The sequence below is a fragment of the Chanos chanos genome, chromosome 1 (assembly GCF_902362185.1).
Source record: "Chanos chanos chromosome 1, fChaCha1.1, whole genome shotgun sequence".
NCBI classification, from domain to species: Eukaryota; Metazoa; Chordata; class Actinopteri; order Gonorynchiformes; family Chanidae; genus Chanos; species Chanos chanos.
The window spans coordinates 9115598-9129579 of NC_044495.1; the positions used below are offsets into that span (position 1 = coordinate 9115598).

At 41.7% G+C, this 13982-nt stretch overlaps 2 protein-coding genes across 2 annotated transcripts; both read left to right on the top strand.

Moving 5' to 3' along the window:
- Positions 1–239: 239 nt before the first annotated feature.
- Positions 240–9879, top strand: prorp (protein only RNase P catalytic subunit). Its single transcript, XM_030788359.1, has 7 exons — positions 240–1531; positions 1634–1681; positions 1779–1911; positions 6381–6488; positions 9071–9219; positions 9360–9555; positions 9748–9879. Exons 1-7 carry the CDS (start codon positions 528–530, stop codon positions 9877–9879), a joined length of 1770 nt encoding a protein of 589 aa, XP_030644219.1. The 5' UTR covers positions 240–527.
- A 494-nt stretch (positions 9880–10373) lies between these two features.
- Positions 10374–13032, top strand: psma6a (proteasome 20S subunit alpha 6a). The gene is made up of 7 exons (XM_030772355.1): positions 10374–10519; positions 10956–11050; positions 11341–11422; positions 11559–11714; positions 12049–12227; positions 12359–12453; positions 12794–13032. The coding sequence occupies exons 1-7, from the start codon at positions 10444–10446 to the stop codon at positions 12849–12851; spliced, it is 741 nt and encodes a 246-aa protein (XP_030628215.1). The 5' UTR covers positions 10374–10443; the 3' UTR covers positions 12852–13032.
- The last annotated feature ends 950 nt before the right edge of the window (positions 13033–13982 follow it).

A 13982-nucleotide genomic window follows, 5' to 3' on the forward strand; every position in this document is an offset into this window, starting at 1 on the left:
TAACTACATGTGCGGAGCTGTCAAAGTTAACTGTAAAATTCGACTCAGTATTACTTAACTTGTCCGGTATATGATACAGTCAGTGAAGGCTTGTAAGTTTATTTCAATCATGTCATTTGTATTCATTGACAATGTACAACTAAAAATACCAATTTTAGAGTTTTTAAGACAGTCTGCGCGATAAAGCTAACCAAGCTAACGTTGAGATTAGCTAGAAAGGGAGCATTTTAAGATAGTGGTTTCATAAAGCCGGCCAGGCAGACAGTCTGCAAAGTGAGTTTTGGATCAGGTTGTTTGTAGATTCCCAAGCAGCGATCCGATTGATACCTCTAACTTTAGTGTGCATCACTATACTTTTATATGGTAATATCCTTTTGCTAACAGACGGACCTTTAAACCTAACAATGTTTCAACTCCTTAGCGGTGATCACTGTTGTCCGTCGTAGTAGTGTTGTGTTTCTTACCAAAAAAAAAAAAACGTCGAACCTATTGCACAACTGTTTAATGTGTAGATAGCTGATCTGGAAATGGGTTCTTTCCTTATGTCAAAATCAAGAATTTGCTTTAGACACCTATGTCCGTTGCTTGGAAGTGCAAAGATACTCCCTTATCCCAAAGATACTCTACTCTTGGTTCAGAGGACCGCTGTAACACCAGTCCCAGCACTTAATAAGCTGTCACGTACACAGTTTTACTGCACAAAGGGAAGAGGCATAAAGCGAGCACAGGCATTTGGCAGAGATGCCAAACAAAAAGACTTCACTGTAAAGGAATGGCCTGTTTCCCACAAGTCAGTCTTTGCTGCTGGTACAGCCAAAAGAGCTTCTGAGCTTCTCAAGAAAAAAAGTGGAATAGACATTGAGGAAGAGGCAAGTGTAACCAAAAGAACAAAGCCTATTGAGATTCCAGATCACCCACTAACTGCTTCAGAATGGAGGAAGCTCAAAGAAAGTTCCACAAGAAGAAATGGCTTTGAGCTGCAGATGATGACAGGACTGCTAACTGCCAGGGCAGATATCGACATTGCCAAATCTCTTTTGGCGTATGTTGCCACGGAGACCGGAAGCCTGTCATATAAGTTGCTCGTGAGATACTTAACCATTTGTGTCAGCGGCAGGCATCACTCTGAGGTCTTTGACACTTACGATATTATGAAGAGTTGCTTTCCAGCACTTGACACAGGAGCTTACACCTTATTTATTAAGGGCTTCAGTCAGACAGAGCGCTGGAGAGAGACATTAGCTATGTTAGAGAACGTCAAGAAGGTCCTTAAGCCCTCTGCTCGCAACTATGGCGATGTCATTGCTGGGGCCATGCTACATGGAGACAGTGAGACCGGGTGGAGTTTCTACAGGGAGCTGTTGGATAAAGGGTTGAGTCCAAACCAGGACACTTGGCGGTGTTTGTTTGAGAGTGGCATCACTCACCGTGGTCATGAAGAGGAAGTTCAGTCCATGTTAACCCATATGAGAGATAACCAAATCTATCCAGAAGAGTCTGTGGCTAACAGCATCAAAGCCTGGTTTGAAAGGTAAACTCCCACTTCATTATTTTCAGGTTGTTATCATGGAACTTTTTTCATTACGGACGTCTGTTATCACATAACAATCTGGTTTTTCTCCTGTCCTGACAGTCTTCCTGGTGAGAAATGGAAAGGGAGGTTTACAACTGTGGATTCCAGGTACTTTTTCTTGATTTCCATTTAACCTTTGGTGGTATGGTGACATTGTAACGGTTTACCTTTCGTTTGTCTCTGTCCACTGGTATCGTTTCTTCAGGGGAGTGTGTCGGAGCTGCCACGCTAAACTGGAGTCCATCCAGCTGACGGGTGAGGAGTACACTCAGCTGAAGAACGCAGTGATGAGAGATGTGATTGAGGGCAAAGATGTTTTTACCAAAACCACCCCAGAGGTGTGTTTTTCCTCACTTCATTCTTTCTGTTTAGTTTTGGATACTTTTTGTCAGTCTTACATTGTGAGCTCATTTCACTTAATGCTGAACAAAACTGACCATGAATGTAGATGCAAGACTGAAATTATGGGATCATTTTTTTTTTCCATCCCTCTGATTTGATAAGCACTTGGCATCTTGCAATCTTGCTAGTGCAGTTACATTTACTTCCACTAGATGGAGTGGTTGGTCTCACTCTCAGCACATCCACTTGTTAGATTGGATTTACAGAACTGACAAAAAAGACCTTGAACGCGACTTGAAAATACAATAGTTTTGTTTTTCACAAATATCTTAAGCGATTAAAGCGAATTTGGCGTTTAGAACATTATCGTTTTGCATAATGGAATTTAAAAAAAAAAAGTCCAAATATGAAAATGATTTCAGATCACCCATATTTAGTTTCTCCCTCAGGAAGAATCCATTATGAACTGTGAGCTTACAGTCAGACACGCACGCACGCACACCCACACACACACACACCCACACACATGCACACACAGGCACATGGAGCCTGGATATGAAAATTAAAACGGTCCTGTGCAAGACCAGACTAGCATATGGAAGTGTGTACGTGCATAGAGCAGAGCAATACGAGGAGGCATCTCATAGTAATTTATGTGATGTTCAGACATCGACTGTCTCTTAACTTTAGTCCTGCTCTTGAATTAGACTAGGTGTTTTGCAGAAGTTCTTTTTTCAGAACCCCAGGGCTTACAAGATGAAAATAACAGACCAGGGGAGGCAGTCTCGTTCCACATTTAGATGTGATGTAGGGGCTTTCCAGCACATGTGCCTTCATGTGTCTGCGGCTCTCCTCTTTAGAATGCCCGTGAATGTAGTTCAACTGTTTTGAAACCCAAGTCACACGGTCACAAGGACAGGCGCTCCACCAAAGACTCCATGTGCTTGGGAAAAAAAACAAAACAAAAACAGGATGGCGTGTTTTCCAAAATTTCACTCAGACAAAAAGAAAAAAAGCAAAAACAAACGAACAAAAAAAAAAAAAAAGAGAGAGAGACAAGGGGAGGGTTTTTCTAATTCATGACTGACTTTAAAATTGAAGTTTTAATGCATCGCGTCGCTCGGCTGTAACCAGTGCCTCTTTTTGGTAATGCAGAGGAGACGTGTGCCACATGAGATGCTCATATACGGATAATGCTCAGACCCATTTAAGCTGTACGCAGTCATGCAGCAAAAGCACAAAGGGGTTTCACATTACAGCCCTCAAAAGCCTCTCACATGAATGACCTTGGAAAGTCCCTGCCTGTTGCCTGGGCTGTTTAACCCCCAACCGCTGCACCAGCACTTTCTGAAGAGAAACCAGTGCAGGACAGTACAGACGCCTTCAGTCAAGCCTCTGCACATTCACCTAGCCTCTTATTTATCAACTGATAGAGTTTTGCATTGCAGGATTGTGTTTAGTTTTAATAGATTATACAAAAGGATACGACTTAAGCACAGTGTGCAGTTCGTTGTTTTTTATATGAATGTATAATGTTGCATAAATGTGGCAGTAAATGTATTCATACCGATGTAAGTCTTGCCAAACTGGCTGCTGCACCCCCCCCTCCCTCCCCCCACAAAAAAAAAGCCACGAAAGACTGTTATTTATGTCTTTTTAAACAGGTTAGGACCGGTCTCTGAGGAGCTTTGACATTTAGTGTTTCAAATACAGAGAATAGCCAGAATTTCAGTTCTACTTAAAGTGGACAGAAACCTGTTCTTCCTGCTTTAGGAGAGGCAGACTCACGAATAGGTGGAGTACAGTACGTTCACCTGTGTCTTTTCTCACGAAATCCATAACAGAATGTTTGAGGTCCTAATGAACGGCATGGCAGCTTGGTTTGTTTATCCGTTTGCTTTTATTCAGCTCGGTTTGTCTGGGTGTTATGCCAATGGGTGCGTAAACTAGAATGAAAGGGCCGTTCTAGAAAAGTCTGCTCTTGGAATTCCAGATGACTCCAGAAAGGAGAAAGGAAGGTAACTTCCAAGAGTTATCACATTCTGTTCTGCGTGATAGTGTGTCATGATCGTGCATTGTAAGCTGTCACACCCATTAGTTTTACACGTCCTGCATGCCACAAACACACAAATTAGAAAATTCACGTGACCATTCGACTTCTTGGGGATTCCCCAGTGTCCCTGTTCCCATTCAGCTAAATATTCCTTTACAAAATTTTTAATCAATATCAGCAGATATTATTCTAAAACAAACTTTCTAAAATGGTTGGGGAGAAAATTCAGTAAAGGTCAAAAGAAGCTAGACTAAGCGATTTTTTTGGTTGTTAAATTAAGCAGTATCTTATTAATAAACTCAGACGAAAGAAACTTCTGGGAAAACTGCAGTGTATGGGTTGTTGAGGCTGGTGCCACAGTTCAGCTGTGTTAAAAAGATTCACGTGTTATTGTGGCACTGCAGTATTGCTCAATAATAAGACAAAACATTGACCAAAATATCACAGCGAACTGCAACAAACTTGCAGAATTTCAGCATTTCACCATTGCAGCTGTTGGTGTTTCACAATGTTTGCAATGCCAGTGCTGTGTTGAATATTGACATATTTTGTAAGATACAGAGTTGTGTGTTACTTGGAAAATTATAACACCGTGGTGAAGTAATATGCCTAGGCATATATGTCCGTAAGACAGATGCTGTCATGCAGGATTCATAGGAAACTCTGTGTATCAAATGCATTCGCTTTGTCAGTTGCACTCAGTGCTGGCAACACACTGGACTGTCCATGTGAAATAACATTTCAATAACATTTAATCCATCCAGACCAGAGAGGAATTCCCCAAATATTTAGCCCCCTCATCCACCTACCCCTTTTGCTTTCACTAACACCCCTCTCAAGACCACCGAGCCCACAGTCAAGTGTTAAAAAGTCTGCACAGGCCCGGCTCTATCAGTCTCACTGTATATTTAGCACTTTTGTGAATCACATATGCAAAACAGCGAGAAACAAGTTCTAAAACAACAAGAAAAACACCCCCCCCCCCCCCTCGCTGCAATTAGAGCCAAGTTAAAACACAGTTGTGGTTGATTTAAGTGGAGTGTTTTTGGCCCTGGGGTTTGAGCTTTGAAGGGGGAGGAACTTGGAATTTCTGAAGACTTTTTTTTTTTTTTTTACTGTTCTGCTTGAGAAGGAGAACTGAAAGTTGTTCCCTAGTTACTTTGCGTCCAAGAATACTTGCGGTTTTGATAAGCGCAAAACAGTGTTCCACAGCTATTTGGGCTAGTTAGTAACAGCCCTGTTGTCAAAAATGTTATGTACTCTGCAGTCTGTCCATACCTGAAGAAGTTGTCACAAGGAACTGCAGTAAATACAAACCTCCCTGTCATCAGTGAACTTTGTCTGCTCTGCATATCCGAATTATTTACTTGGAAGAAATGGTGTCAGTGTAACTACCCGGAGATTCTCTGTGATCAGACCCTGGAATCTAGAGTTTGTAGTTATGTGTATAAGCTGTACTGTTTGGTTGGAAAGCATACCGTGTGCCTGTAGAGTTTTAGCTCTTCCTTAAGTTATAGGATATGAGCGTCTCTCTCGGCTAAAAAGCCTTTGGATAAACAGGTTAAGGAGTGGCCTGGCCAAATTCCAGATGGAATTTCCCCAGACTTCTATGAAGGGAACCATGCACATTTCTGGACACATTCCACGATCTCCATTCAAATAAAAACAAAGTATGAAAACGGAGAGAGAGGTCCTATGGCCTTTGTCCGTCTGCAGAGTTGAAGGACCACATTTGTTCTTGTCCTGTTGGGGGTTTTTTTTGTTTGTTTATTTTTTGCATGTGTGTGCGTGTGCATGCGTGCGTGCATCCTTGTCCCTATTATTGTTATGAATGGTATCTGTATCTACACTTATACTGGTTTTCTGTTGATCCATTTTAGAAAATTCACATGGGCTAAATCCAGAATGTGAGAATTAAGAAAGCACCATTGTTCATCAGCATAAACACTCCAAAAGCCTCTGAGCCCATGAATGCATACATTGTTTTGAGGGTCAAGAAAGTTTATACTTGTTGAGAATTATTGAGTTACATGGAAATTTTTATCACAACAAACCACTTTTGTGTCTCACCAGATGGGAATGAAAATAATAATAGTTTTATGCATCTTTTGGGGAATCCTGACTTTGAGTGAAAGTTGACTTGGATTAACGTGGAAAAACGCTCAGGAAAATGATTAAAACTCAAGTGAACATTTTTATGAGGTGTTGAACTTCATGGTTTGGTTAACATTTTAAGAGCTCTGTGATGGTGTGACACTTGAAAGGCCCCCCCCCCCCCCCCCCCCCCAGTGTCATTTCCATTGTTATTTTACATACCATAACTTTGTAATGACAATACTTTACCAGTTGAGTAATTATTGAGCTGTCCCATGTTAAAGAATCCCTGACTAACCCGTTAAGTGTACCTTTCAGGAGCTGGAGACCTTTAAAAGGTTTGTGAGACAAAGGCCTGCTTTTGATGTGGTGGTTGACGGACTGAACGTGGCCAATACTTCAGGCAAAGGCAGCCAGTCTGAAACGGTGAGTACTCAGCATGCGTGGGTCACGCTGGCCACTCTGCTCTCTGCTGTTTTGCATAGCGACTGAAATTACGCAACGCTCAAACCGTAGGACGCAAGCCAGTGGTTAACAGGTCATCATTTTACCGAACAAGCCCCGGGGTTTGTGCAACGGCCTGGTCCCGTCACGTTTCTCCTGACACGACACGTTGTGCGGTATAAGTAAAATGTTTCCACGTATGTTTGATGATTTCCCTATCAAGAAAGGCATCTCTTTAAACACAGACACAGTGGCCACTGTGGGGTGGCATTGAGCAAATTTTTCTCCTCGTCGATTCTCTCTAGCGGCGGACAACCCCCGAGCCTTCACAGTTTCCACTCTGTTTGTTTTTTTTTTTTTGTGTGACCCTTTCGAATGGTGAAACCCACAAGAACGGCCCAAGGAAAGACCTAGTTTTGAAAACCGTTTACTCACAACGCCAGAGAGGTCTGTCCATCTGAGTTCAAACCCTCCGCTGCACTGTGAAGTTTAGCACACAGACTGTGTGGGAAAATAAATAAATAAATAAATAAAAAATAGCCTCCCCCTCCCACCAGTCACCCTGTTTTATCTTTAGCCACATTGCATCTGGTTTTTCTCCCATATAATAATTCCCATAGAATCTATTTGCAAGAAATAAATAGGTATTTTTGGCTGTGTTCTTCCTCGTATGCCCACAGCTTTACATTAGGGAAATGCAGTGCAGTTCTTTTCCCAACAGGAAAAGAATAGTGATTGTAAATGTAAATTAGAATCAGGTGGTTGACGATAAAAAAAGAAATGGTATAATAGGATGAAAGGTCAGTCGTAGTCAAACTTGCTGATATCAGATTTTATTTATTTATTTTTTTTCTCTTCCAGGTAGTTTTTACACGGGGTCAGATCTGTGACCATAAACCGCTCACTGGTGCCTATATTTAAGTGATAACCCATAAACTCCAGGGTTGCTGTCACACCCGGGTCCTTTGACTTCTACAACTGCAGAACTGCACGTCACCCCCTCAAACTTAGCCCACTCAGACAGGGGATTTCTCAGCCATTTTCTTATGACTAACTTCAGTATTCAGTCGTATGCCTTCTGTGGTGAGGTTTATTTGTGGCTGTAACTTTTGCCCCACTTACTTGCTAACTGACTTACCAAACAGCCCACATGTCTGCAGTCTTAGTGATGCTGCTTGGGCAGACTGACTGTGAGCAAAAAACGGTTTATAAAAAAGGAAACAAGTCACAATATGTTTTAATGGCGTGTGAACGGTTTTTTTTAAAGCCGTCAAAAGCTTTCCTATCTGATAAGAAAAAAAAATAATACGTGTGTGAACGGAGACTGTGTAAGCAGTCACATCCTTGATTTTTAAAGCAGTAAGGCACAAAAAAGTGAGAAGTCATCCGTCCAGACCGGATGAACAGAGGTTCCTCCTATTGGAGGTTAAAGTTTGCTTGCTGAACTGGACATCACAATGTACCGGTGCTTTCCAAAGCAAAACTGCATATCTGTGTCTCACAGTTTACTTCCTTATCATGAATTAGCAGAAAACAAGCACACACCTGCATTTACTGGCGTAAAAACTTCCTCATCGGAGCAAAAGAAACAACAAAAGGAAGGGTTAAAGATGTTTTCAGTTGCACAATCATGGGACTTGGCATCAAACCACTCTGCCACTTTTTCTTTTACTTTTCACGATTTAAATCCATTTTAAATCCATTGTTCTCCATCAGTGCACTTTAATACCTGTATATTTATCTGAAGGCAAAGAGCAGTTCTGACATTAAATCTTGCTTTTTGCTTCTCCAAGGGTTTTCTTTTTTTAACTGAATAATGGAGTGAATACACTTTCCTCAGTTATATAATCAGCAACCATTATACACAAGACCCCATGTGTGAATGTCGTCTGACTGGACATCGCAGTGAGTAAGGCATTCATATTACTTTGACTCATTGCACCAGGAACAGGGCTACATGCTGAAAATCATGAACGCCATTTGACAAATAGCCATTAGTGCACAAGTACTGCATTCAAATTCTCTCCTGTTAAAAACGCTTTTCTTAGTATGCAGGTTATTAATAGTAAGTATTTTTAACCTGGGGCTCAACAAAGCATTTCCTCACCTTTTGTTGGGTCTTACATTGGAAAGACACAACTTCCTGTATAACAGGAAACTCCCCCCTCCCCCAACCTATGATCTGTCTGAGAGTGGGCGACAACACAAAGTAGGTTAAAACAAAGTGAAAATGTACCATTTCCCTACAGCTGATGCATTGCGGGTCTCACATACAGCAGACAAGCCAAGGGGGAATTTTCTCATACAGTCACAGACAAGAGCCGTCCGTGATGTCTCATACATGAGCGTTCTTCAATGAACGTAGTCTTTTCATTCAGAAAAAAAAAAAAAGAAAAAAACAACAACTGAATGATGCCTCTGTCCCTCTTCTTCTCATTAAGCCTCGTCTCATTTTTAAACGACAACCAGTGATTCGCGTCCTCCTATTGCATGAGGAATAATTTCATGGCATTCCGCATCTGAGTTTGTCTATCTGACCCCCCTCCCTCCCCCCTCCCCCACAGCTGCTGGCTGTTGTCACTGAATTGGAGCAGAAAGGTTTGAGCATCTTGGTACTGGGCAGGAGGCACATGCTCCATCCCTCAAAGAGCTGGGACCGCCATCACATGACCCAGATCAAACAGAAGGCCCATTGCTTCTTCACCGACAACATGTTAGTACACACGTCCACCTAACGTCACTGACCCGACAGCACCATAAATCGGTCCTGGCCACTCGGGGCTCATAGATCTGGTCATTCTTTTAATACAAGATGTAGACTACCTCATGAGACTTTTTTTTTTTTCCCCCCAGCTCTGAGGATGATCCTTTCCTCCTTTATGCTGCACTGCACTCTGGGAATCACTGTAACTTTGTAAGTCGAGATCTGATGCGGGATCACAAGGCTTGCCTGCCAGACAGTGCCACCAGACGCCTCTTCTTTAAATGGCAGCGTGGCCATCAGATCGTCATATCTCAGTACACCCCAGGGAGGAGGGTACGGTTTCAGGTAAACATTTGTCACTGGCACATTCATCCCTAACGGATGTAAAGTCATGTCGGACGTGAACACGTGAGACCACACGGTCTGATCTGTGTTGTTTTCTGGGGTTTTTTTACTGATTCCTTCTCAAACATGATTAGCAGTTCATTATGAGTGATTGACTTTTTAAATGAAATGGTGTTTGGATGTTTCTTTTAGAACAGAGAGAGTTACGACACCATCCTTCAGAGTGACAGGACTTCCTGGCATGTTCCTTATGATGAGGAAGGAAGTGACAGATGCTCCTATGAAGTGCCCCAGAAATGGTTGTGTCTCACCAAGGCACACTGAAATGTACAAGTATAAACATGTCAATGTAAAAGACAAATAAACTTTAATGAATGAAGTCCGTTAATGCCTGTGTATCTGTCAGTCTTGTGGAACTAATATAGTTATTATATAGTTAATTTATATTAAATTTATTACTTTTGTATTTTAAACCATTATAATTTGATCTGTGAAATAAGCGTAGTTAAAATTTGGGAAGGATCAGAGAATTTCCTGTTTATACTGTTCCTAGTGACATGTGTGATAGGTGTTCTCACCCTGTTGGGACTGGAGCATTGACTGCTACATCAGAGAAAACTGTCATTTGATTATACATTAATAGTGCAATAATAGATGGAGCCTTCAAGACTGCCATTCAAATGAAGAGCTACAATACAGCCATTGACAGAGCAACTGTTGTTTAGGCTTGCAAAGTATCCATATTACTGCCTCCTCTGCGTAATCCGGATATGACACTTGTCTTCGAAGGAACGCTTCCGGGTGACAGAAAAATACAAGTCATAGGGATCGCTGTTTATAAATGTAACTTTTTTAGGAGGGAATCTGTGTCTCTAATCTGACTAAATAATGTCAAGAGGCTCCAGTGCAGGATTCGACCGACACATTACCATCTTTTCTCCCGAAGGGAGACTTTATCAAGTCGGTAAGCAGCAGTAACGAAGCTGAAATTTAAAAGAAACCGAAAGCATCTTTGCTAAATGTTCAGTGAAAAGCACTCGATATATAAGTTTGTCTTTGCAATTTTTCAGAGAACCTTTGTAGATAATGTTACATATTACGAGTTGTTCATTACAAAAGAGAGAGTTTGAATGATGATCTTTGAACTTAATTTCTTATCCAATTTGTCCTGTAGTTGATCCGGTTATTATTAAGCCTCTTCATGGGTTTGGTTATGTCTTTGCACATCAGCATAGTTAACTGCATCCAAAAATACCGTTGTATACTTCTTTTAGTTTTTAGGTAGTTTAATTTTTTTTTCCCTAACTAATGCTTAGAGGGATTTAAAAAGAAAAAAAAATCCTAACCGACGTACAGAGATGTCTGGTGACCGTAATGGCATTTTAATTCACGTATTTCAGAATATGCATTCAAAGCCATCAACCAAGGAGGCCTCACTGCTGTTGCTGTACGGGGCAAAGACTGTGCGGTGGTCGTCACTCAGAAGAAAGTACCAGTAGGTCCCAGTCGTTGGCACATACAGCGTACTCGACCGATTAATGCCTAAAAACACACACTATGCAAGTGTTAAATTGTATATTTTGCATATATGTTATCATCTCCTGAGAACTGCCATCTAGATCCCCACAAATCTGATCATGACATGCATCCATATTAAATACATCAAAGAATGTGATATCAGATACATATCAGACCACGTCAGAAATCATGGTTGTGCCGTATATGATGTCATGCGATACATGAAAATCATATTGCAGTGGTTAACTTAATATGTTTCATTGTCAGGACAAACTTCTCGATGCCTCAACTGTCACACACTTGTTTAGAATAACAGAGAATATCGGGTGTGTGATGTCAGGGATGACAGGTGAGACCACTTTCATTTTTCTTTTCCCTGAAAAACAATATTACTTTTAGTGGAAACTAACACCAGAATAAGGTTGAACTTGATACTGAGAACTATGAAGCATCCCATCATTCATTTTTCCTCCCTCTCTCTCCAGCTGACAGCAGGTCCCAGGTTCAAAGGGCACGGTACGAGGCCGCAAACTGGAAGTATAAGTATGGTTATGAGATCCCAGTGGACATGTTGTGTAAGCGGATCGCTGACATCTCTCAAGTGTACACACAGAATGCTGAGATGAGACCCCTAGGTTGCTGTGAGTATAATCTCTCTCTCTCTCTCTCTCTCTCTCTCTCTCTCTCTCCCTCTCTCTCTCTCTCTCTCACCTTCTGTCTCTTTTCTGAGCATTGTTGTCAGGTGTGGATGATTTGTGGTTGTAGCCTCTTTAAGTCAGCAACCAATGCAGAAAGTCATATTCAACGAAATACAAAAGGCAAACTCCATTCATTTAAGTTCATTGAAATTCAACTTTGCATCGCACCAGCGCGTTCGTGGCTCTGCTACGACCCGTGAACCCAGTTGAATTGCTGATTAGTATTACGCTGCATGGTGAAATGTTTGTGTTTCTGTCCTCTGATCTGGATGAACAGGCATGATTGCCATTGGTATAGATGAGGAGTGGGGGCCGCAGGTCTATAAGTGTGATCCCGCTGGTTATTACTGTGGCTTTAAGGCCACCGCTGCAGGCGTCAAACAAACAGAAGCCACAAGCTTTCTGGAGAAGAAGGTGAAAAAGAAATTAGACTGGACCTTTGATCAAACAGTAGAGGTAAGATCATTTTCTACCTCCTAAGTCATTAACACAATGGCATAAGAAACCCTGGTTTCCACATATATTATCATCTTTGCAGTATTCCAGTCATTTCAGCTGAATCTGCATGTGTTTTGACTACTCTTCAGACAGCAATCACGTGTCTCTCCACGGTGCTTTCCATTGACTTCAAGCCCTCAGAGCTGGAGGTGGGGGTTGTGACAAAAGAAGATCCGAAATTCAGGTGCATGTCTGCCTTGCACACTTTTTTAAAAAGGGAACAAGAAAGGCTTTTGCATAGAATACTCCCTTTACGCTTCATTTAAACCACAAAACCACACTCATTGAAAAGTATAGATATGGCTGGCACTTCCATTTTCTGCTTAACTCTATTGAGAAAGTTGTTTTAAACGGTATTTAGTAGCGTAACATTCACCACAAACACTGTTGCAAGTTCAGTGGAAAACCATCATGTAGTTGAATGCACAAAACAGTTAAAGTGTTTCTGTCTGTGTGTGTGTGTGTATGTGTCTGTGCGTGTATGTGTTTGTGTGCGTGCGTGTGTGCATGTGTGTCTTGCTCAGGATTTTGTCAGAGTCTGAGATAGACACCCACCTCGTGGCTCTCTCAGAACGGGAGTAAAACGGGACGTCTCTCTGTATCCCGGTAACCTCGTGAAGAAAAAAACCCTCGGAAGCACTACAGCAAATCCTATGAATTCAGGTCAAGAACAGTCACCTCAGCTCTTTGCTGTTTATTTTGCTTTTTTTCGTGTAGCAATTCAATTAAAGATGATGTTTTTCAGAATCTGCAGGATTTGTTATTTTTGTGTGTGTTTGTGTGTACACGTAGACCGTTCCAACGTCTTGACAAGCTCCCCTGAGTTTGTCTAAGGAACATCTAATATGTCTTCAGGGTTTTTTTGGGGGGGGTTTTTTGTCACGTTTAATAGCTGGCAAGTAGAATTCTGCATAGAACTATATGGACTGAGGTGATGCTTCCTGCATGGGTGCCCAGAACTGGAACTTCACGACAGCCTTTCCATCATCTGCGTAACGGAATTTTCTTTTACAAAAAGCGCAGAGATATTTCTAAACTTCGAGACAAAAATCCTCTACCATCATAGTTTTCCCCTCAGCTTTACAGAAACGAATCACTCTCATGGTCTGCAACTGACAGATCTATAGTATTGATTTCACTTTCCTCATTTTCCCCTTCAGTTGAAGCAGACCATGAAAATAGGAACGCTGAGTCTTCTGAGACGTAAACATTGACTGATTTGTTTTTTCTCATATCGTCAAACAGATTTCCCTCCATAGATATCATTTGCATAGAGTGATGTGTTTAGTCTGATTAAGATCCATTGTCCCCCACCATATGCGATGCGCATACACGCAAAAGCCCGGATTTTCCGACTGTCATTTCTCGGATCACATTGAATCATATGAGACTCTCAGAGATCCCCCGGAGCCTCACAACCTGTGAATGTCCTGTTTGTCCCAGCCGGCTTCCTGTACTCCAGGGGGTTAAGAGAGATGGTTATGACTACATCATTTGCATTGAGCTCTTTGAGAGCTCTGTAAGGGACTAGAAAACTCTGAACCACTTAAAAGTGAAACGGCATGCTAATAGTCTCCCTCCCTGTAACAGGAAAAAAAGCTAGTCAAAGGTAGAGCCCCCCCTGAGAGATCACAGGTTTGTATTCAAATCAAGAAAACCACAAGGCACCTTTGTGTCTGGGTATACTATAAGAAGTCAGCTAAGCATGTAATA